This window comes from Tachysurus fulvidraco, chromosome 1 (assembly GCF_022655615.1).
Source record: "Tachysurus fulvidraco isolate hzauxx_2018 chromosome 1, HZAU_PFXX_2.0, whole genome shotgun sequence".
NCBI classification, from domain to species: Eukaryota; Metazoa; Chordata; class Actinopteri; order Siluriformes; family Bagridae; genus Tachysurus; species Tachysurus fulvidraco.
Genome location: NC_062518.1, coordinates 29,442,817 through 29,467,736, shown reverse-complemented (window position 1 = coordinate 29,467,736; position 24,920 = coordinate 29,442,817). Strand labels below are relative to the sequence as shown.

The 24,920-nt window shown below is 36.6% G+C and overlaps 1 protein-coding gene across 4 annotated transcripts; it reads right to left on the bottom strand.

Annotated features, from left to right (window-relative positions):
- Positions 1 to 4,582: 4,582 nt before the first annotated feature.
- coro1b (coronin, actin binding protein, 1B) lies at positions 4,583 to 21,268 on the bottom strand. 4 transcript variants are annotated; one of them, XM_047817479.1, is made up of 11 exons: positions 21,126 to 21,268; positions 14,913 to 15,118; positions 14,510 to 14,632; positions 14,040 to 14,169; positions 13,416 to 13,597; positions 8,127 to 8,246; positions 7,165 to 7,269; positions 6,409 to 6,554; positions 6,217 to 6,274; positions 5,717 to 6,037; positions 4,583 to 5,551 (listed from the first exon to the last, which is right to left on the bottom strand). In XM_047817479.1, exons 2-11 carry the CDS (start codon positions 15,114 to 15,116, stop codon positions 5,429 to 5,431), a joined length of 1,512 nt encoding a protein of 503 aa, XP_047673435.1. In that variant the 5' UTR covers positions 15,117 to 15,118; positions 21,126 to 21,268; the 3' UTR covers positions 4,583 to 5,428. The 4 variants fall into 4 exon arrangements, with proteins under 4 accessions (XP_047673435.1, XP_027025072.1, XP_027025073.1 ...); XM_027169271.2 differs by lacking the exon at positions 21,126 to 21,268 and adding an exon at positions 17,287 to 17,615; XM_027169272.2 differs by lacking the exon at positions 21,126 to 21,268 and adding an exon at positions 16,779 to 17,224.
- Between the last annotated feature and the right edge of the window lie 3,652 nt (positions 21,269 to 24,920).

Here is a 24,920-nt window from a genome sequence, read left to right as displayed (position 1 = left end):
TGCATATTACTAGATGAGAGGAAGCATAAATATAAGAAAGGTTATTAAAAAAAAAGTTTATAAGCAAAGTTTTACAAAAAAAAACCAATTAGATTTAAACAAGTATAGAGACATGAATTGTACACTAATGTAGGAGTTGCAAAGTACAAATATACAATTAAAAATATTACATATATTACAACTGGAAGAAAGTCGGAATTGTAAACATGAATGTAATGTATCTGAACAGTGGTGAGTTTATCAATGTCCAAGGTGGCAAATAACAGACCATGCTGGGTCCTGAATGTTTTTGATTAGGCCAGTTGCGGATATATAGAAGCTGTTTTTTTTTGGCGTGAAGTTTTGGTCTTGGTTTTGGACATCGCAATCTTCTGCCAGAGGGGAGTGCCTCAAATGAGATTATGTCCAGGATGAGAGCCACAATCTTAACTACATGCTTAAGGCTCCTGGAAGTGTACAGATCCTGAAGAGGTGGTAGATTGCAGCCGATCGCCTTCTCAGCAGAGCGAATGACTCTGCATCCTGCTCTTGTCTTTGCCAGTGGCAGCAGAGTACCAAATGGTGATGGAGGAGGTGAGTATAGACTTAACAATGGAGGGGTAGAAGTGCACCATCATAGCCTTTGGTAGGTTGAACTTCTTCAAATTCAACTTCTTCAGCTGCCACAGGAAATACATCCGCTGCTTTTTTTAACAACAGGGTTTATGTTCAATTCCCACTTGAGGTTCTGGCTGATGATGATTCCCAGGTAACAGAAGGAGTCCACAGTTGTCACAGGTGAGTCACACAGAGTGACAGGGGTGGGTTCTTCCTAAAATCTACCACAAACAGGATCCTAGCATAGGTTCCAGGGGAGTCCAGGTGCTGTGGGGTGAAGTGGAGGTCTCATGTTTATTGCATCATCTACTGGCCTGCTGGCTCTGTAGGCAAACTGCAGAGGGTCTTAAGAGAGGATAGTAGTAGTGTAGTGTCATCTGCTAGTTGAAGTCTTCCAAATAAATTTCTTTACCAATAAATCATGATTACCCAGAGTGGATAGCATATCTACAGCTAAAATAAATTAAAAAAAGAGGATAATGGGAATCCCTGCCTTATTTCATGACTAATCAGAAATATTTGTGTAGAACCAAAAGGGAGAGAAAGTGAGCTATACATATCTTTGTAAAATATTTTTTATAATACAAACAAACTGATCAACAAAACCGAAATGTTGAAGGGATTTAAAAAGTGTTCTATCATATCAAAGGCCTTTTTTAAAAATCCAAAAATAAAATGCATTCATCATTCTCTATTAAGTTAATTTACAAGTCCATCTCCAACCTTATATTATTATGAATAGATCTCCCCTTAAGAAAGACTGATAATGACTTGTTAATTAAATTATTAATGCCCACCTTTAATCTGTTAATATTCATATGTATGAAAATGTTTTAATCACTATTGAGCAATGTTATTGGTCAAAAGTCATTCAAGTATCTCTGATCATTTTCTGCTGCCTCCATGGAGTGGAAAATCAGACCAGGAAATCAGGTAACAAGGGTTTTTCATGTTGCAGAACATGGCAGTGTAGCCAGGGGGGCCGAGTGACCCCCACAGCCGAGCCACGTCCAAAGCCAAGCCATGAAATCTGCACAAAGGCCCTGGCCAACCCGAGGCCATACCCACATCGAGAAAAGAAAGGAAGGATAAAACCCTCCACCAAAACCTGAAAGATGTGAGGCCATCAGGGCCAGATTTATTTATCTTAAAGTTTTGAAACGCTGAGTCAAGTTCTTTAATACGTAAGTCAGCATCACAGTGATTTCTCCAATCATTATCAATGTGGGGGAATGAATTTTTTTATTTTATTAAAGAAGAAGCTGGAAAAATACAAGCCACTGTAAAATTGATAGATTTCCTTGCTTATTAATGTAGGATCTGTACATTCACTGTATCATGTATCGTCAGTGAAAAATTGAATTGCTCGATTGACGTCTTTTTTCTATTTACAAAATTAAAAGGTACTTTTCTCATCCTCTTCCATCCATTTAGTTTAGAACATATATATGAACCTTTGGCTTTCTTAACATAAAGACTGTCCGGTTCTAATTGTAAAGTTAGAACATAATATTATGTTCCTGTGTCTCCTTACGTTGACAAGTTTTACAGTAATTAATAGAAAATTCACAAATTTTAAATTTGAGAAATTCCCATCACCTTTATGATAATTAAAGTTACTACTGTCTTTAGTTTCCAAAATAAATATATAAATATAATAAATATTTTACTTTAATGAATGATTTTATTTGTTAAAATGCTGAAGTGATATAAGTGTTTCATCAGCTAACATGATAAAATGTCCATTTTATAATGGATTAAAAAAGATCCTGATAGCACAATTAAATTGCAAGATATGATGACTTTAAAGAGGGATTATTCCAAAATACTACAGTAAAATTGGTTGAATTTTATTTTCTCTATGCATTAGGTCAAGCTCAAATGATGTGAAATAGTTTATCAACTAACAAATAGTATTGTATATTGTGTAATTGATTTTACTATTACCGCTAAGCATCTAAAAGCCGCGCCCGTGAAATATACGTGCGGCGAGTTTAACCGCAGTCGATTTTCCTAGTTTTAAATACTTCACTGTAAATTGTCTCATGTCATATGCCATAATTTTGAGCAACACGTATACATAAAGATAATTATTTTTATTTCACATACATCTGTGTGTAACAAAAAAAGGCCGGAAATTCGGTCTAAAAATACTCGAACGTGCTTGTTTTGTGGCGTCATAGATTTATCTGTGACGTCACGGAACCTGTATCTAAACAAAGATTCGCGAATTTGTTTATAAACATGGATTCGCGGTGGGTTCCATAGACTTGAATTTGAGATTTATCCATAGATAACTTTTCTTTTGAGTGGAGTTTCGGCTGAAATCCAAGCAAGCAAACAAGTGACGATGGCGCCTGTTATTCCTGCTCCTGTCATTCCACAGGGTCTATCCTTAACCTACAGGGCTTTCCTGTACAAAATATCCTATGAAGGTCTCCGGAACGCGTACAGCGTCGGCAGCTTTGTGGTGATCTGCCTGTTCGTAGCAGTTGTCCTTCTGATGCTGTGTAATTTTCTAATAGACATCAGCTGCCGCAAGTCGCCTGACAGGAAAAGGGTCACCAACGTGGCCCCACCAAAGCGCAGCCAAATTGTCTATTCCTCAATGCTTCCGCCTCGTGAGGACTTTGTGGTCATGGACATGGACGTGGCTAAGAAACCCAGTGCCACTCAGACGCCTAAACAGGTAGAGGAAGGGATTCCTGCTCCTCAAGGCAAAGTGAGGAATAAAGCCATTAAGATCCGCGCTGGAGACATCCGGAGACTTAATAGAGCTAAAGGGCTTAAAAGGAAGCGTCTTTTTTAAGCAACACCCTGTTAATGAACTTCTGTTCAGTGGATACGGACTCATGTCTTGTTGTTTTGTATATATATTTATTTTTTTTATCGATGCACATTATTTTTACACAAACTGTTAATGAACTTCTGTTCAGTGGATACGGAGTCATGTCTTGTTTTGTTTATTATAATATATTATTTCACCAAAGTCTACACAGACTGTAATACTGTGCTGATGCGAACATGTTCCACTCCTTAAACAGCTCTTTTAGCCAGTGAAGTCAGATGAAACTCTTCTGTCCTGTAGTTAAGTCCAAAATCTGTCTAAAACGCACGAGTGAAACAAATTTACGCAAAATATGATGTAAAATATAGAGGAGAAACTTTGGTGAACTTTAGCGCCTTAATCCCACCTACTGGTGTGATGTTATACTGCTCAAACATCATACAGTGAACAATACAAATGAAACCACTTAAAAATGATTTAAAACATTAGATTAGCAGCATTTTATCGACGCCTTGGTATCATTAATAGCTGTTTTCTCTGACTGGATCATCTAAAGTTTCCTTGTGCATTTTCATTTTCCTGCATGGTTCCTATAAACTTTGAACAAACTGTTTAACACAATGTAAACTACAGGCACCTGTTTGCAGAGTAGTACAAACGCAGATTTTTGTCATGAAGGCTTGATATAAATTTAAAATTGATATAAAAACTGATAATTGATATAAAAACTTCATGTGCCATTATTTAGTCATGTCTTCAGCACAAAAGGACAAATACCTCTGACCAACTTTGAAAAAATAATCTATAACAGTAAAATTTGTGTTTGTTATATATTGCAAATAAATGAAAAATGTTAAAAATAAATAAATAATAACATTACAAATAAAGTAATTTTACTTGTGAGTGTCAGGCCCACACAATCCACCAACTCCCAGAACAAACATGGCCACCTCAGATAATTTACAAATTAGGGACGTTTATTATTATTATTATTATTATTATTATTATTATTATTATTATTATTATATAGAGTTATATAGACATTTCCAACTTGCAGTATATTTTCACAGACTTACCATACGCCTGCTTTAACTTCTTTATAGGCTTGGTGCATTCCTGTAACCGAGTCATTCTTACATGCACGTATGTAGATGCTGTTTACTAAGTGACTAACAAAATTAGAGTCACAGAGACAGATTCAGTGTTGAACACGATTATGGATTTTATTTTAAATGAAAGATTTGCAAGAAAACATGTTTCACATTTCATCACATAAAGCAAATTAAGTGTAAACAACATGATTAAGGAACAAGGATGAGCAAACAGGCATCCCTGATTGTAGTGCACAAATATACAGTAGGTGGGAATAAAAAAATGAAAGGTTTTTAAAAAAAAATCTATCATAGCCCTGCTGTTATCCATTAAGTATCCTTCCGTGCTACGTAGGCTTTAAAAATAAATACAGCCCATAGTCTCTAAATAAAACACAGTCTTTAATGGTATAAAATAAAGTGTGCATACTAACCCAGACCACAAACATCACAACAGCTACACTGTAAAGATTTACATTTTTCTAATGCAAGTACAAATGATGATGTTAACAGTTCTGGCCAATAGATGCAGATATGCATTATGATCATCAAGGCTAGTTAATAGCAAAAGCTACTTAAGTACAGCATGTGGGATTTTGGGGTCCATATTGCTCTCTATTTGACACAATTCCAATTGAGGAGCAATACACCCAAATGCTAGTGCTACCAAAAAACAGTACTTCAGCCCATACTGCAATCTTTCCAAAATCAGTTTCTGATTAGCAGCAATAGTCAGTACCTGATGTTTAACCTACATTAAATTTCCTCTTTTGCTTGTCTAACCTTTCATCGATTCATGATAATTAACCCAAACCTAAAACAAGCATAAAATGTCAATGCTCAAAATTAATCATGTTACACTTAAAGAATTTAACTGCATTTCCCAGGACCCTTGACTGTAATTTAAAGCTATTGTAGAGTAGATTAGGTTAAGGCTATGGGTCTCCGTAGGTCACACATCTCCATCGTCAATTCGTGCTAACTGCCTCTCGAGAGCATCAATCCTGTGTCCCTGAGCTAACACAAGAGCACGAAGGGCACGGATTTCAGTCAAAATATCAGCCAGCTGCTTATCCTGAGGAGAGAAACCGATGGATTATTAAAGATATTGATAGAAAATCATATCAATTGATACCAAAAGAATCTGACTATATCTCAGTTCCTTTATTACATTCCTGCATAATATAAATGCACAGCTACTGACAACAACGACTAGTGATGATGTTGGTTGTCTTTTTACCTCTTTCCTTGTTCTCTCTGTCCCTCCTTCAAGGTCTTTCCTACTTTGACCTTGCAGTGTCCTCTCACTCTCTGTCTGTCTGCCTGCAGTGTTTGTGCTGAGAGCTGTGGTGTTGCTACTGATGCAAGTAGCTGAGTTGCTCTGAGGTAGTAGCTTAGGTCTTCCACGGAGGGTGTTATATTTGGAGGCAGGAATGTTGTATGCTCCGCTCATAGAGACTAAGATTGGAGGAGCATCCTGCCCTGCAATCCAGTCTTCAGCCAGTAGAGCGGGCTCTAAGCCTGCTGTGTCTGGATACAGGTCTTCCTGGAACAGGTCTGACTGCGGGGCATTTACAAAACATGCACATTAATTCCTAATACTTTAAGAGTAACATGATAACTATATCCCTCTTTTAGAATACAGACCATTCCAAAATGATCTTATGTAAAGACGTGTCATATATCTGTTCCTCATATTATGATTTCAGCATTTGCATAAAAAATGTCCACACAGCTTACCTTTCTTGGCACAGTCATGGAAATGGGCTCAACCTTCCTATCATGGAGTTTATAAAACCTAAATGAAACAAAAGGAAAAACACACAATGATGGAATGCTCTAAATGTGTAAAAGGAGATATTTTACTGTTTGAAAAAAGTCACAGATTCTATAGTACACTTAGACTGCTTTTTTTCCCCAAGGTGTTTTTACCTGGCGATCTCACACTTATTAACATCCATGCCTCTTTTGCTGAGGAAACCAGCTCCTCTTTGAGGCTCCTTGCTACTGTAGAGACTGAGAAAGTGGACGTAAGGAGACTCATTGGTTACCTCAAAATAGCGAATAGTGCAGTCACCCTGTGAAAGAGATTATGAGAAATGAGTAAATCTGTAGGAAATTTCAGATCTTATTAAATACTAGCACAACAATCTTATAGTTTATGAGAGATAAAGCTCCAATAAAGACTGTAATCTGGACCACCAATTAAATTTAGAATGAGCATTACACTAAAAATTATTAAATTGAAAGGGGAAAAGTGGCAGTCTCTGTGCCAGTCTCTGTAGGCAACGCTAGTGCTGTGAGGTAACAATGTCCACATTTGATTCATTATTTGTGAATTCATAATGTAATGTTACAGTCTAAGAACACAGCTATGAAAACTTGGTGATGTATTATGATGTTTAGTTTTTAGTTGTCTAACAAAAGGTTTGATTTTTTTCAAACAGTCAGTGTAGCTGACTTGACTTTGAGCTGGGTGTACACGTGGCCCATGAGTTTGACACCCTATGGAGATTTATGGCCTGGCCTTCTTAAATGATGCACACATACAATAACTATGTTATTACATTTGCATTTTCATCATGTTGTGTTAAGTGTACAAGCGTGAGTAATAAAAGATGCCACTTAAGTGAAATTTCATGTCTTAGTGTTTGGTAAAAATGATGGTATACATTTGGATAAGTTTACCTTTCCACACAGATAAACCATGTTGGTATCTGGGTCATAGAAGGGAAGGAGAACTCCATTACTGGCATCTATTTCCTGAACAGCCATTGGCTCTGAGACATCTTTCTAATAGTTTAATTCATATACAAACAGAACAAATGTTACTCGTTAGAAAATTTGAGATTAATACGAGGTAGAGAGATTAATAACAAAAATATGTTTGAGAGTGTGTGTGAGTGAAATAGTAAAGTAGTATAATATTTTTAGGAGTTCACAGACAATATCAAACACCCTGTGTTCCATATCCTACTGCTAATACACCTAGTATAAACTAGACTGACTAATATTGCTGGCTAGCTAAAATGAGAGAACCGATCAAGCTTGTTAACTAATGTTAATCCAAATAACAGTTACCAAACATTAGAGAAAAATGTTTTGTTAGAAAAGTTGTTTGAAATCCAGAAAGCTTGCTAGTTAATGTTATACAACATAATTCTGAAGGTACTAGGTTGTTAGAGAAATCCTAAAGCTAGCTAGCCACAACTGTGTAAAAATACTTGGTTGTGAAAGTAACCAGCTAGCTTTTTACAACATTGAACTCAGAGAATGGGGGTTTCAGAAAGTTTAAAGGTAGTCACATTTCTTTAGTTACTTTTTGAGATATGCTTATTTTATATATTTGCTTATATATACTGTATATGCTTATGTCATTATTTTATATAAGCATATATCATTATATTGAATACCAGCTGTAAATACTAGTAATCTCTTGCTACTATTATGACTATTTTGATTTAAAACAATTGAGATTATCTCAATATTTTTGGAAAGATTTGAGAATAATCACATCAGAAAAAGTTATTATAATCTTGACCACATCTGTTGATTATATAACATCTGTTGTTATTATAATCTTGACCACAACAGATGTGGTCAAGATAATAATGATTTTTATCTTACTGTGGCAGCAGTGTTTGTCTCACCGTATCCCATAAGGCCAGCTGTCTCTCACTCATGCGGCTAAAACCAGTTGTCAGAATTTTTCCATCACTCAGGAAAACACCTCTCATTGGCCTAGCGCCCTCATGGGCCTTCTCTCGCACCTGAGGAAAATTGAAGAATCAGAACACAATTCATAAATTATACTGGTAAGAAAAAAAAAAGTCTAAAGCGGTAAGGATTTGTTTAAAATCGAGCTGCAGTAATACAGGTGATTCTACAATTGCATGGAGATTTTGTCAATGTGACCTTTAAAACCGAAACTTTTAAAAACATTTTTGTCCATACCTCCTCGTATTGATATAATTAATTTGTTTAGTTCTTTTCCTGGATTTAAGATTAACCTGAACAAATCTGAAGCCAGCATTTAAATGATTGCTGACTAGTTTTAAGTACCTCGAAATTTCTAGGACACTTAATTTTCATATAATCGCAGACGTTTCAGAAGATAAAACAGAATTTAAAATTTAAATGAATTAAAATGAATGTTTTATCCAATTCAGGTGATTCCAGTTGTTTTCATAAAAGGTCTTGTAAGATCTGCATTTTTTATTTGATAAACTAAAATGAGCTGTCGTTTATTTATTGGTGCCAGGATCACACTCAGGCATATTCCTGTTGAATCATTAGGGAGCGTTCCGGCAGTTATGTCTTGTGCCATGTGTTTTTGTTTACGTTTCGTGTTCAGGTGTGTGTGCCTCCCTAGTAATTCCTTCCCGCCTCTGCACACCTGTTCCTCGTGTGTCTAAATGTCTCCCTATTTATCCCTGTCATGTTGCCTTTGGCAGCGTGGAATCCTCATCATTGTGTTGTCATTCGTCATCTCTGTTGTGTGTCTCTGTCTTGTTTCTTTTTAATTTCGCTTTCTTTTCTTTCCCAAAGTCCCAACCCAGCCCTGAAGACACCACAATTTTTCTGACAATTGGTTTGTTATAAAATGTTCCCCTTTTCTCATTCTTTAAGAAATAGATTATTAAACTAGATTTGTAAAGTTTGTTGTGACAAACTTTGATGTTGGCTTTGACGAAGCAAGTATTTGCAAAGGCCAGTGCTTTTTGGAGGCGAGTGGACATAAGGGTCATGTGAATACTGCAGTCATTATGGGATTCTACTTATTATTATACTGCATAGAACAGTACATGCAATTCTTAATGTCGAATGAATGATAGATAGATAGATAGATAGATAGATAGATAGATAGATAGATAGATAGATAGATAGATAGATAGATAGATAGATAGATAGATAGATAGATAATGTGGAGTTTATAGTTACATGTATTGAGAATCTCCTTTACATCTACAGTGACTAGGAGAACAGGAGAGAAGCCGTGCCTGAGCTCTGTGCACGCTGTGAGTGTGAGAGCTTAGAGAAATTTTAATAATTCCTCATTCAAGTCTATGTGATTTTTTGGGATATTCGATCGTCAGCTATGGGAAAAGCAAGAGTTCTGTCTGAAACCCGAATTAAAACTTTGTCCGGAGTATGGTCCTAAAGGACCTGGCCGAGTTTGGTGTAAATCGCTCTAAAACTTGCCGAGTTATAAACCTCCAAAATTTATAAGGGGAGTCTATGTAAAAAGGCCAATTTGTGCTTCCAAACCGGGAAGGCTGGAATTCTGATCGCTTAGAAAAGGAATAGCAACAAACTTCAGACCAGGGTCTATGACATATCCGAATTTGGTACAGTACATGTGGCTCAAAAGCTCTAGGAGGAGAGTAGCAATTAATAAAAAGTTGGCTAAGAAAAATAACTCCAGTAGCATATCAGAATGATGCCAAAATAAAAAACACTAACATTCATGAGACTTACATTTAAAGCACTTTTCCTGCTGTTTAAAAATTGACTAGATTTAGTCTAGATTTAGCACAGTGTAAAAAGTTTTCAAAAATTACTGTAAAAAACTGTCAAATAGCAAAAGTATAAGACTATAAAATCCAAATAATCTATCACCATAGCATCAAATTACCATTTATCAAAAAACAGTATGTAACTCGTTTTTACTGTCCAAATATGTAAACAATATATACATTTTTACAATAAAAAAAAATAGAATTGGTAAAATTAAGGATAATATACCATAACTTAATAAACTAGCCACAGTGGTTGCAAGCCAGTGATTTCTGTTCCGGTCCCAAGCTCGGATAAATAGAGAGGGTTGACTAAGAAAGGGCATCTGGCATAAAACCTGCCAAATTTAAACGTGCTAGTCGTCAGTGTGAATTCCATATAGGTTCAGTCGAGGCCCGGGTTAACAACGACTGCTACGGGGCTACTGGAAAATTGGGCTTCTGTTGGTTCATAGGAAGAGAGAGAAGATGAAAGGCAGGAGCATACTGTCGATCTGAGAATAGGGACTCTTAACGTTGATTCAATGGCAGGGAAAAGTAGAGAGCTGGCAGACATGATGGAGAGAAGGAAGGTAGATATACTGTGTTTGCAGAATACTAGGTGCAAATGGAGCAAAGCACATAGTATTGGAAGGGGATACAAACTTTTATTATGGTGTGGAAAGGAAGAGAAATGGGGTAGGAGTGATCCCGAAGGATGAGATTGTGAGGAATGTTTTAGAGATGAAAAGAGTGTCAGACAGGGTAATCAGTTTGAAGTTAGAAATTGAAGGGGTGATGCTGAATGTTTTCAGTGGTCATGCTCCACAGGCAGGCTGTGAGTTAGAAGAGAATCTCAAGTGAGTTAGATGAGGTGATAGAGAGTATTCCTCAATGAAAGAGAGTAGTGATTGGAGCAGACTTCAACAGGCATGTTGGTGAGGGAAACAAAGGAGTGATGAGGAGGTGATGGGCAGTATTGGTGTTAAGGAAAGGAACCTAAAAAGACAGATGGTGGTGGACTTTGTTAAGCGGATGGAAATAGCTGTAGTTAACGCTTATTTCAAGAAGAGAGAGGAGGCAATCTGAGAAAGATTAGTGAGTGCAAAGTGGTGGTAGAAGAGAGTGTAGCCAGACAGCATCAGACGGTGATGTGTAAGATGTCTCTGGTGCTCAGGAAGAAGAGGAGAGTCTAGAGGAAAGAAGAGGAAAGATAGAAAAGAAGACCAAGTGCTGGAAGTTTAAAAAGAAAGAAACTACTGCAGAAGTGATCAGGGAGACAGGTAGGAGGGTTCTAGGTGTGTCATCTGGAAGGAGAAAAGAAGATAAGGAAACGTGGTGGTGGAACGAGGACGTACAGTACAGGACAGCATTCAGAGAAAGAGGCTAGTTAAAAAGAAGTGGGACATAGAAAGGACTGAAGAAAGTAGACAGGATTACAATGAACCGCAGCACAGAGTCAAGAGGGACATGGCAAAGGCCAAACAGAATGCATACAACAAGTTGTATGCCAGGTGAGACACAATGGAAGGTAAGAAGGACTGAGCAAGACAGAGAGATAGACATGGGAAGGATGTGCAACAGATAAGGGTGCCTTGTCACATGAAACACTGACTCTATAGAGTTTGGTGAACTTACACTTGTTTTATTAAAAAATAATGCTGTTCCTTTTTTGGTGTGAACATACATGACTGAATTCCTTCCTCAGTACATCTGTACTCAGGAAAGACAATAAAAAGATGAAATGTCTGAACATCAGATTTGGCCGATTTATATTACATATTTTTATGTTTTAACTAAGGAAAACCGCAGCCAGTCAGCTTAACCTCTACAGACATGCGATTACTGATTAAGTTCCAATGGAAAAGTCTCCTGAAGCCCTAAAGCCATTATACAGTGTTTGGAGAAAGGGAAAAGGCCAAGCTCACGGTTACGGAAAGAAATTATTTCAATTCCAAGAAGCAAGAATTTTTTATTTTATTTTAAAGATTGTAATTTTTTTTCAGCATTTTTGCTTTGTTGGTGTAAGCTGGAATTGAACCTTGACTGCCTGAATAACAGTATGTGGTGATTACAGTAAGTGTGTTGTTTGTTTGTTTTTGTTCTTCATTGCTGTCATACAGTATGTTCCGGACCTCATCATTCATTTTGCTGTTCTTCAAGTCCCCCCCTTTGAGCAGACTGTGGTCTTGTCAACAATAAATATTGGTAAGTGGTGGAATCAAGTATTAAACTCAGTTACTAAACTATAAATATCATTCAACCTTCTTTGTTTATTAGAATACTCATTATGCTAATAATATTGGTGTTCTTTCTGATCAACTTCTAAACTTTTTATTGTTGTTGTTACATTTTTCATGTTGTTTGTTATATTACATTTACAGCATTTGGCAGACACCCTTATCCAGAGCAACTTACGTTATCTCATATTTATACAACTGAGCAATTGAGGGTTAAGGGCCTTGCTCAGGGGCCCAACAGTGGAAGCTTGTTGGACCTGGGATCGAACTCACAACCTTCTGATTGGTAGCCCAATACCTTAACCACTAGGCCAGCACATGCCCATTATATAAGATGTCCCACCCATCTAGACCCTGGACCATGCTAATTAGAGGTAAACAGTGGTAGATTTAAGTAGATTAACGCATTTGAGCACTTTTCATCAAGTTTTCATCAGCATTTGTTTCACCCTGTGAACTTTTGACATAAATACACAAATACCTCCATTCACACAATCAGACAATTAGCATGCTTGCTAAAACACTAACCAAAGTTCATTTTTGCACAAAGAGCTTTTCATACATATATTAAAATTTAATATTAAAGTTTCATTCTTCTTTGGTATTCGTTAAAAAGTGATTTACTATTAGCTATTTCACAGAGAATTTCAAACATATTTAAGTGCTGCAAATGTTCACCACCTTTATGTGTTTCCTAGTCAGTAGTAAATGTGATGATTGTCTGATTGCTGGCATGGAGGCAACTGGATTTAGGTTTCATAAGTCAACATAAATGCTCATGATGGCTTATAACTGAAATGTGACCCATGTCATGAAAAATGGCATGTCTGTACTAAGAGCAAAGGAAGGCCCTACCAGTATTAGCACAGTGTTCCCCATAAAGTGGTCAGTGATGGTTCATTTTCAAAGCTATGAATATTTGAAGGTATTTATCTCAGCAATTTACAGAAGTTGTTGTGGAAAGCACTAAACCTGTGTTTAAAATGTCTTCATCTTTAAGTTACTTACATATTTGTAAATTTAATATTACTGAGACACAAATGGTCCCATGCAATCCCCAACACAGGTTTAGAGAATAGACTGTGAACTGAGAATATTTTTTGGACTTTTGTCTGTAAGTGAAATGGCCTGTAACAGGACAATCCATGACCCCTCTATTGTAAGGCACTACCATTTTGGGTGTCTAAGCCATATTAAGACTGACCTTAAGGACAGTTCCCCGTCGAGGGTCAATAACACGCAGGGCTTTGTCTTTGCAGGTGGTACAGATCACACTGCCCTCTCTGTTCCAGCTCACACTGTAGATTTGATCCGGATGCACATCACTCAGCTCGTACACCAGCTCACCCGTGCCAACATCCCATATGCACAATACATTATCACAACCTGAAACAAGGACCCAAGTAAGAAAGTCAAAATAAATAAAGTGAAATTAGTTTGTCATATACACTCAAACCATGACTGCAAGAATTTACAATTTCAGAATTTGCATGCTAATGCAAACTAGTTACAGGAGTGTCTTCTGTGAGCTGTTTATCTTACAGAAATTGCACAGACAGACTACCTGCAGCAGATTTCAGAAAAAAGAAAGTAAAGCCAAAATTTACTAAATGTACAAAACTAAATGATTTGTTGATACTGTGCATGATTGGGTTTAAGATTAAAATTAAGGATTTATTGCGCTTTTTTTTTCATATGGTCTACACAGTAAATAGTGCCACTTCAGCTATTTGACTTTACTACCAAGTAGCCAAATAGGAAAAAAACATGATATAATGCAAGCCACAATGCTACACTACAATACTAACCACAGAAATAAAGAGATTACCTGCAGTTAGTAAGATGTTAAGTGCAGTAGGGTGCCAGGCCAAAATACCCACTCTTTTACTGTGGCCCTCAAGAGTTAGTGTTGCCTCAGTCATTGGTGCTGTGAGCCCGCCATCAGGAATGTGCCATATCTACCATCAGTGTAATACAAGATATTTCAACACACTTTTACACATCAAATAAAATAAACAGAGTACAAGCCTTCCACGAACAAGTAACATGTAATCACTGATCACTGATTTTTAGGCATCTTTACTTCAGTATCAGTGATACTGTTTAAGAACAAAGGATCAAAGTCCAGTTCAGCCAAGCATAACTGACAGAATCACACTCAAAATCTTTCTTGATTAACCAGCTGGATGAAGGGTTTAAAACTAATTAAAACATAGCCTGCAAATATACAGCAAAATTATATTCAAACTTATACTTTTAACCCATACTGCCACTAAAGTGAAACACTGAACATAATACCTTTACTGTGCAGTCTTCTGAAGCACTGGCAATTATGTTGTCATCATGTGGACACCACTGGATATCAAGTACAGGACCAGCATGGCCACACACAGTGGGAGTAGACTGGTCCACTCTCCCAGTCTAGACACAAAACAGCAAAAAAAAAAAAAAAAAGCATCATGAATAAAAAAACAACACATCTCTATTTTGCTTTCTGCTGATATTGTAAGAAAGGTTATCCATCTGATGGTTGCTGTAAACTAAAACTGTGACAGAACTCTTTCTAATAAAAGTCAGACAGACAGACAGACAGACAGACAGACAGACAGACAGACAGACAGATAGATAGATAGATAGATAGATAGATAGATAGATAGATAGATAGATAGATAGATAGATAGATAGATTTATATTTCCTAACCTTTGTCAGTGGTACTACAAGAAAGGCTCCGCCCCCTCCAGCCTCAGTAATAACAGCAACAAACTTTGGATTGGCTACACAAAGCTGCCCATCCCATGTCACACGGGTAACTCTGATGTCATCCAGACACTGCTCAGCTTTCCAAGCCTGGGCGAATACATGTCGGAACTTACTTTGCCTAACCACACCCCTCCTGAAGGACATGACTGGGAAAAACAAACAAGAAAGCATGTGAAAGCATTTATTCTCCAACAAATATCTAATAACCAGTGAATGTTAGCCGAAAGATGCTGGTGACTACTCTATAATTCTGCATGCTATAGCACTCATACTACAAATAATACTAACTGGTAATAAATGTTTAACATTATGAACATTACTCTGGTAGCTATAAAGCTAGGAAGTAAAAGCCTGTTAAAATAACCTGTTTAAGTGCTGTGTTGACAGCACTCCATGGAGACTCAGCAACATGTCCAAGTTAATGCTTCGGCTGAGGTAATGGCTTACAAATGAGCTAATATCATGCTAGTAAATGTGAGAACCCCCTTCTCTTTTAAAGTACAACCGAAGAAATCTGAAACCTACTATGTGACCACAACACAGACAAGCATACATATGACCAAGATGATGATTTTAGCCATTTTGGCTTTATATTGATTAAAAAGCAACAATATCTAATTCAGACATCAGCTATCTGCAGCATAAATGCAAACCCACAATAGGTTCTTATATAACCTCCTGTTGTACAACACAAGCAAAATATCCGCAGTGCTTTTAAAGATTATAATCGACCAATGCAATTGTAGTAAAATTATAGTGAAATAGTGATTAGATTTTTTTGTCCTGTCTGTTTACACATCTGTAAGCCCCGACCCATATCCGATTCCCATGTTTAGACCTTGCCCTGTCCAAAACATGCTGATTTTGATTCTATTGTTTCAACTGTGATTACTATCGGATTTAAACTCTTTAGGTCTATTTACTCAAAGCATTTACTTTTACAATGATGATGGAGTTTATGGCAGTATATTTTACTGTATAGCTGACTATCCTCTATGATTTATGTGTACTGTATGAGTGAAAAATGATTAAGAGGAAAATTATATACGAGCCTTCAGATTAGTTTACAAATGTACCAGAAGTGAGCCAAAAATCTTTTTAATCGATTTGAATCGGTCCTATTTTTATGTCATAATTTTACAATGACCATTTCACAAATGTCAACACAATGTAAACATACAGCACTAATGATTATTATGCTGTTGTGATGGTCAAGATCCATATATATAACCACGCCTTAATCTGCTTAATCACATTTTATTGCTTAATCACATTTTATTTTATTATTATCAGTTGCTATGGTAAGAATGGACTTACCCAATCAGAATTAATTTCTATTTGAACAGCAACTAACTAGACTCTGAACTCAGGAATATCAGGGTAATAGCTGATGAAGTACAAAAGGAATAAAAGAAGCAAAGAGGTGTCGTTTCATCTTATTGACAGCTTGTTATTTTTAATCATTTTCATAACAATTCAACTGAATTTTTTTTTTAAGTACTGCTTCTACTACTGTCTGACGTTCACACAAAAAGCTCGTGCACTTCAATATCAATATAATTGTAATTGATCAGGCGGAGATTGTATGTAGTAGCATATATTTCCCTCATCCTCTTGAAATGAATTCCATCCACCTTGTAGGCCAGCCTTTAAACAATACACAATTTATGGCGAAATGTATGAACAAAAACAGTACGGGACACTGCAGCTCAGAAAATAACAGGCCTAATTCAAAATGATCAAGCGCTCACGCACCAAATACACGGAATCTTGGAATAAATAAAGAGAATATTTTAGTTACTGTACCTTGGTTTGGGTTTGTAGGAAATAAAACAGAACAACCAGGCCGAAAATGCAATAGACTATACTCTGACACGCACAATGAACAAATGCTTTCAGTCTGTCGTTAGTATAGCTTTGCATAAACGGGTGGAATAATTCTACTTGCTCAGCCTAAGAGAGTAACTAATTCATTAGGCTATTTTAAGAGAAGGAAATTATAGTCTTTTATTTGAGAAAAAATCCATGTGTAATTTTATATCTTATATGAAAACCGAGGTAACAAAAAACAATAAATAGCCTAGAGGTTGCGCACGAGCGGCCATCCAAAATGCTTAGAATAAAGTGTCCCGGTATGTAGCATCAAATGACAGATGACAGGGAGCTAATACAGCCACCTGGAAGACGCCTGTTTACGCAGTAAAATCTCATTTTATAACAGCACATATAAAAGCACATTCGCTATCAGAAGATACACATTAAACAAATGATGCCTTGCGTGGACATTAATGATATGATTTATTGCGCTACCTACCTACAAGCGGTCTAATCGCAGCCGGAGCAGGAGAGAATCTGCTCTATCCCAGAGCGCGCACTGCCCTGGTAAATAGTATAGTACGGATAGACGTTAGTTAACGCACAATATACGTACTACATAGTAGGGGAGTATGCACAGCCTTTGTGCTAAACCATCCATTTCCTGTTCCAAGCGCGTCCTGGTTTCTATATTCACAATAAGCGAAATGTTTACACGGAAATAAAAGAAACGTGTAGCCTTTGTTCATGTGTCATGTGCTTCTGAAATAACACAGATGGTTATTTATCTTACTGACAAAATATCAGGAAAGGCACACATACAGAACCAGGCACCTGGTTCATATTTCATTGCAGAATTCAGAATAAAAGTCTCACCATCGTCTCTGAAAAGGTGTGCTCTCTTACAATTAAATTGCGCACAATGTTCCACCTTGTCCTTCACTTGACATGTTTCACATAGTCCTCTGTTGTGCTTAGCTAAAATGAGCTAAAATGTTGTTACGTCGATTCCAATAGTTCACTTCACTTCACTTACTAGCTTCCAGTATAATGGTTTATCAGTATTACCTTAGTGGGACTGTAATAATGGGATTGTCATGTGTGAAGACTTTTTTGGAAAGATGTGGAAAATTATATTAGTAGAAAATTGGGTTGTGGGATAGAAATTGGTGTATCTGATGTGTATTTTTATTTTGAGAGAGATAATTTGGAAAGTGGGGGGCACGGTGGCTTAGTGTTTAGCACGTTTGCCTCACACCTCCAGGGTTGGGGGTTCGATTCCCACCTCCGCCTTGTGTGTGGAGTTTGCATGTTCTCCCCGTGTCTCAGGGGTTTCCTCCGGGTACTCCGGTTTCCTCCCCCAGTCCAAAGACATGCATGGTAGGTTGATTGGCATCTCTGGAAAATTGTCCGTAGTGTGTGAGTGCGTGAGTGAATGAGAGTGTGTGTGTGCCCTGCAATGGGTTGGCACTCTGTCCAGGGTGTATCCTGCCTTGATGCCCGATGACACCTGAGCACAGGCTCCCCGTGACACGAGAAGTTCGGATAAAGTGGTAGAAAATGAACGAATGAATAATTTGAAAAGTAATGAACAATACATTATACAGCTATTTATTGTATTAGGAAAGTACCATACCCAAACATACACAAAACAAAGTGGGCCCTTTGTAAACCAAATCTGTCCCATTTTATGAATGATTTCAAGTTATACAGTACTCCTTTGGAAAAAAAGTAAAAAAACAAAACAAAAAAGCTCAGAAAACATGTAATATTTTAAAAGAATTACATTTTTTGTATTTTTTTTTCCTTTCTTCTTTGGTAACCTAGGTGACTGAAACCTCTTGTTCATGTGGCATTGAACAAAATGTGTATTTTGTGTTTGATGTCGTTATGCAATAAAAAAAATTGTTGTGTGATTATCTGCTTTAATCTATTCAATGTAATCAACATTTCTATAATAATATTCTCTCGAAATGGCTGATATGTTTAAAGCCTAAGAAACAATGCTGAAGAGTTTAAATATAACTGAATTTGTTCTCAGGTACCAAAAATTCAGTAAATCTTCCCAAATTTCCTTTAAAAACATTATCTTAAATTCTGGTATGATCTGCTGCTCCTCTATCTGGATTTTCTGAGTCATTGGAAGAAATTATGGATAGTTCTAACCTGTTCTATTACTGTATGTAGCTTTTAATAGCACTTTAATTTTAAATAATATCCTGTATTTGTAGGTTAATTACAGGTTGGTTAAATCTGGGTAGTTGTTGACAAGCTTTTTTCAAGTACAGACCTTGCAGGATGATCTATTTAATGATTTTTCAAGTTAATACAATAAGCCTCTCCCACATCTTTAAGCCTCTTTAATGGTACCCATTATACATCTTAGTGCTTGAGTCTGTATAACATCTAGCCATTTTATACAGTAAATCCATAATCTAATATTATATCTATTATTATTTATATCTGTGAATGACATTATTTGGCCCTTACACTCACAAGTAAAAAAATTTTTTACATCATTTTACATGTAATTGATTGTTTTTTAAGTTGGTCAAAGGGATATATCCTTTTATGTTGAACACATCACCGTATATAATGATGATATAAAATGTTAGTGGACTACCTACAAAATGTATGTGTGAGGGTGAACCAAAATGAATAGATAGATAGATAGATAGATAGATAGATAGATAGATAGATAGATAGATAGATAGATAGATAGATAGATAGATAGATAGATAGATAGATAGATAGATAGATAGATAGATAGATAGATAAATCCTGTGACATACTGGCAGTACAAGTGTGTAGAAAAGAAGACTGTCATCTAAAACTGGTTAATGGCACCAGAGAAAACCTATGATGTAGAGGACCATGATCTTATGGGTTAGAGGGGGCCAAGCACCTGCTCCTAATTCTCACAGACCACAAGAACCTGACCTATGTTCAGCATTCATGCACCTCTGCAAACAGACAGTTGCCTTTCATTTACATTGTGTTAAATCCCATTGCCATTGATAGAAAGCAAATACTATTCAGTACTCCAAAGAAAACAATCCCAGCTACACACAATAAATAATAGCTATCAAATAAATTACATGATGATATATATATGATAATAAATGAGAGTCTTTTAAGCTTTTACTATTGATCAATGAAAAGTATCTATCATAGCTTTCTTCCCATCTTTTCTGACATGTTGCTAGTTTGTTTCAAGAATTTTGGTTCCCTGATGTATTGGTATTTTTCAAGATTTTGCCTTGGTGTGTGAAGTAAAGTGTACATTTATACCACTGGGGGATTTCACCCCATTGGCCTATAGACCAAACCTTTGCACAATTTCCACAGATTCGGGATGATAATTCACAATTACTGGAGAAACCTTACTAAAAATACATGGTATTTAACATTTACAATGACTCGTTGCTCAATACCTGCCCCTCTTAAATTTGTCCTCCTCTCATAGGGATCGGTCTTGTCAAGTCAGCAAAGCTTTTTATGGAGACAACGTGGAATATCATGTTGCACTTTTCTTTAGTTTCTGTGATACCCATTGTCAGTTGTTGTTTTTTTTTAATTGAGGTCTGCCCTTACAGACAGCACGCAACAGCATGAATATACTGGTGTTCCGAATAAAGTGGACAAAGCATGTATATGATAAAATTGCAGTTTAATTACCAAGATACCATTTAACCAATATGAGTCAAAGATGTTAATAATGGCTAAAGTGTGTGTGTGTGTGTGTGTGTGTGTGTGTGTGTGTGTGTGTGTGTGTGTGTGTGTGTGTGTGTGTGTGTGTGTGTGTGTGTGCATGTAAACTAGTTTTAATTTGGTGAGTTGTAAGTAAATGAGTTGAGCAACAGGAATAAATAAGTGTACTGTGCCATTTAGGTTAGCTCTCACGTCGTTTTATTCTTGATATTTTCTTAAGTTGGACAAAGTATATTAAAATACTAAGTTTGTGCATTACGTTTCACATTCCATGCTATCATGGAGGCACCAGCAATCATTTAAACAACTTGAAACATTTAGTTTTTAAAGATAACAAATCCAACCACTTTCAATGTCAATATTTTTGTGAGAAATATAGATCAAGATTTATAATATAGAGTGAAATTTCCCCTGTTATTAATGCCATTTTAATCTTTTCATTGTCATAAATGCATTTCATTGCAATGTTATTAACATAGAAAGATTGTTTGAAGGTTGATTGTGTGCCTTGATTATGTCCTTAGCTCACTACTGCTGTATGACATCCACCAGAAATGCACAACTGTGTCACAATTTAATTGTACAGATAATAAAACAAGTGTGATTCTATTTTGTATATTTCCTCACCTTACTTTCTGGTTATGCCACTGCCAGCACATACTCCAAACATCTCCCAGAGTATTTTGTGTCCTTGAGATGTGTAGAGTCACATTGGTGCCAAAGCTAGGAGGAAGCAATTCAGTGAATGCTGTGTTGTAGTTAGTCATTACCTTTCCCCACCCAGTAATCTTGGGAATTAATTGGTCTGGGTTTTGAGAGCTCGACACAGATATTAAACTGGGTTGGTCCAGGCAATCAGAAGTGTGAAGTCTGCATAAATGATCAGGTGTGTAGGTGTTCCCAATAAAGTGGATGGTGAGGGTACAAATATATCGATTTTACTGTTGTCAAAGAAAGCTTTTAAACCTTTGAGCAATGACTGGCTGAGCTGGCATTTGTTAAGTGGCTCTTAACAAATCCAGCATTTTAATCAGTGTAATATACAGTAAGTACATAATGTAATCTACCAATTGAAATGGCCAAACTGTACTTTCAGCCCAAACTTTTTCTGAAGAAATTAGACTTTTCCATAAGTTGATTTAGCTCTAATATGTCATTAGGTTTAGCTATATAGTGTTAGCTGGCATGGTTTATATCATCACTTCATTCAGTGACAAAGTGAGCTAAACTGAGTATGATTTCTTCAGGGTGTGTTTTCACAAGTGGAACGAAAATTACCAAAATATTGTTCATTATATTACTTAAAGTACATTACAGGCAATTTAATATCAAAACCAAAATAGCATTATGACTATCTATCTGGTGTCCAGTCTTTATATTTACATGAATTTCAACAATAATGTGGTGAATTTGGTTATATATGGGACATCATCTTAAATTGGAACAGTTTACCAGCTTTTCTGTTGTGTTAAGTGAAAGTCAAAATGTTACTAAGCGCTTACATCAAAGTTTAGTAACGGGAATGCTCCACAGAATCTATGCCATTATTATATCATTTTGGGTTTTCTGTGTTGGCTTGAGCTTTTGCTAAGTAACAAATCTGGAGATAGCTTAAGATTATCAGTGGTGATTTGAGAGAGGCTTTTTGGAGTGATTTTGGAGACAGATGAAAATGTCCACATTCATGTTCACTGTATGATGTTTGAGCAGTATAACATCACACCAGTAGGTGGGATTAAGGCGCTAAAGTTCACCAAAGTTTCTCCTCTATATTTTACATCATATTTTGCGTAAATTTGTTTCACTCGTGCGTTTTAGACAGATTTTGGACTTAACTACAGGACAGAAGAGTTTCATCTGACTTCACTGGCTAAAAGAGCTGTTCAAGGAGTGGAACATGTTCGCATCAGCACAGTATTACAGTCTGTGTAGACTTTGGTGAAATAATATATTATAATAAACAAAACAAGACATGACTCCGTATCCACTGAACAGAAGTTCATTAACAGTTTGTGTAAAAATAATGTGCATCGATAAAAAAAATAAATATATATACAAAACAACAAGACATGAGTCCGTATCCACTGAACAGAAGTTCATTAACAGGGTGTTGCTTAAAAAAGACGCTTCCTTTTAAGCCCTTTAGCTCTATTAAGTCTCCGGATGTCTCCAGCGCGGATCTTAATGGCTTTATTCCTCACTTTGCCTTGAGGAGCAGGAATCCCTTCCTCTACCTGTTTAGGCGTCTGAGTGGCACTGGGTTTCTTAGCCACGTCCATGTCCATGACCACAAAGTCCTCACGAGGCGGAAGCATTGAGGAATAGACAATTTGGCTGCGCTTTGGTGGGGCCACGTTGGTGACCCTTTTCCTGTCAGGCGACTTGCGGCAGCTGATGTCTATTAGAAAATTACACAGCATCAGAAGGACAACTGCTACGAACAGGCAGATCACCACAAAGCTGCCGACGCTGTACGCGTTCCGGAGACCTTCATAGGATATTTTGTACAGGAAAGCCCTGTAGGTTAAGGATAGACCCTGTGGAATGACAGGAGCAGGAATAACAGGCGCCATCGTCACTTGTTTGCTTGCTTGGATTTCAGCCGAAACTCCACTCAAAAGAAAAGTTATCTATTTATAAATCTCAAATTCAAGTCTATGGAACCCACCGCGAATCCATGTTTATAAACAAATTCGCGAATCTTTGTTTAGATACAGGTTCCGTGACGTCACAGATAAATCTATGACGCCACAAAACAAAAGAAAAGATTCTTTTTTTTGTCACGTGTACAAGCAGTTCCATTGTTTTCCATTGTTCAGAGAGAATCTCAGGAAATTAGATGTCTGAATTACTTCAAATTGTCACTCTGACACCAACAACCATGCCACACTTTAAAGTCACAAGATTTTTGTTTTTCTTGAAGTCACATTTTTCCCCCGTTTTTGTTGTTTGATATGAAAATTGTTTGTTAAACTGTAAACATGAATAACTGTAAAATGAATACTACATATTTACATTATTTAAACTGTATTGGTCAATTTTTTTACTCTGGTTTGTTTGATTTCAGTTACAGTTTGCTTCTGTTTGATTCTTGTTTCCTGACCTCTAGCATGTTTGTTTAATACGAGTTGGATGTGGCGTTTTGTTTTTGTCTGACATTTTCTAAATCTACAACTAAATCCCAATTTGTCTGATGTGACACTGGGTAACTAGACTGGAGAAGTTTGGTATGTAGAACAGAAAATCTTGTGAAATCTGGTACAATTACTTTTGTTAGAAAAAGGTGTTGTTGGTTTTTTCTTAAATTTATTAAGATATTAAGTATCTTAATATTAAGTGGTGAAAACACTAATGATGAGTTGATGTTAGAAACATCTGACCTGAAAACATTTGCCCGTATTTGCTTTAATTGCTTTAAATTTTACTGATGGGAAGAGGAAAGTGGATCTCCAGGAAATATAAGATGTATGTAGACAAAGTGATTTAGTGAACCATTTCTTTAGACAACAAAGTTAAACACTTATTTAAACAATTATCTGTGTGTTTAAGATAAATAATGATTTAATTTTGTGCATCTGATGGTGTTTTATCATTTGCACAGTTTGATGTCAGATAACACAGTGTATTCGGCTACAGGACAGTTTTCTGTGAGGATTTTCTCAGAAAGTGTGGCTCAGAAAAAGCATTACAGGGCAGATGACATTTCCCCCTGTATACCACACCATTAAGGAATGAGGGTTTTTTTTTTTTTTTTTTTTTTTGCTGTTATTTAATTTTTGCACCTAGGCAAGTGAAGTGACCATTTTAGTTGAAGGAGACACACCGTTTGCAAATCTTGGTCCAAAGCTTGCTGAATCCTTGTGTTTAACAAAGGTTACTATCTTGTGGTCAGGGCAAACTGACTACAATAGTATTACTTTTTGTTTCTGAATATGAAGCTGATTCTCAGGGAATGAGATCTGAAACTGATCCAATTGCAGTTCAGCGTGATTTAACGTGAACAAGCACACATTAGACAAAGTCCGTTATGAAATCGGTTGTTACAAAATCAGACATCAGAAGACTACAGAGAACTGTTTGGACTGCTGAAAGGATTATTGGTGTTCCCGTAATCACGCAATTCCCTTCAAGAACCGTATATATCCAGAGTAAGGAAAAGGGCTCAGAAAATCACTGTGGTTCCCTCACATCCGTCATCCCCTTTTTTAGGATGACATTTATCATCTGGCTGGCACTACAGAGCCCCAAATACCAGCACAACCAGGCACAAGCAATGTGCAATAATCTTACATTTATTTGTCACCACCTCCATCTTAGTACATCCCTGCATCTCAATCTAATCTATTGTATTCTATTCCATTCCATTCCATTCTATTCCATTCTATCTATAGCACAGCTGTACATACCATTTATTAATTTTTT

Bases quoted from the DNA above. Each gene is read 5' to 3' on its own strand.
- coro1b (XM_047817479.1), bottom strand. From the start codon at position 15,116: ATGTCCTTCAGGAGGGGTGTGGTTAGGCAAAGTAAGTTCCGACATGTA. The intron at 8,247-13,415 runs GTCAGTCTTAAT...AATTTTCCTCAG, and splicing joins GACGGGGAACTGTCCTTAAG to GTGCGAGAGAAGGCCCATGA. The intron at 5,552-5,716 runs GTAAAAAGACAA...TTCTCTCCTCAG, and splicing joins CAGAGAGAACAAGGAAAGAG to GATAAGCAGCTGGCTGATAT.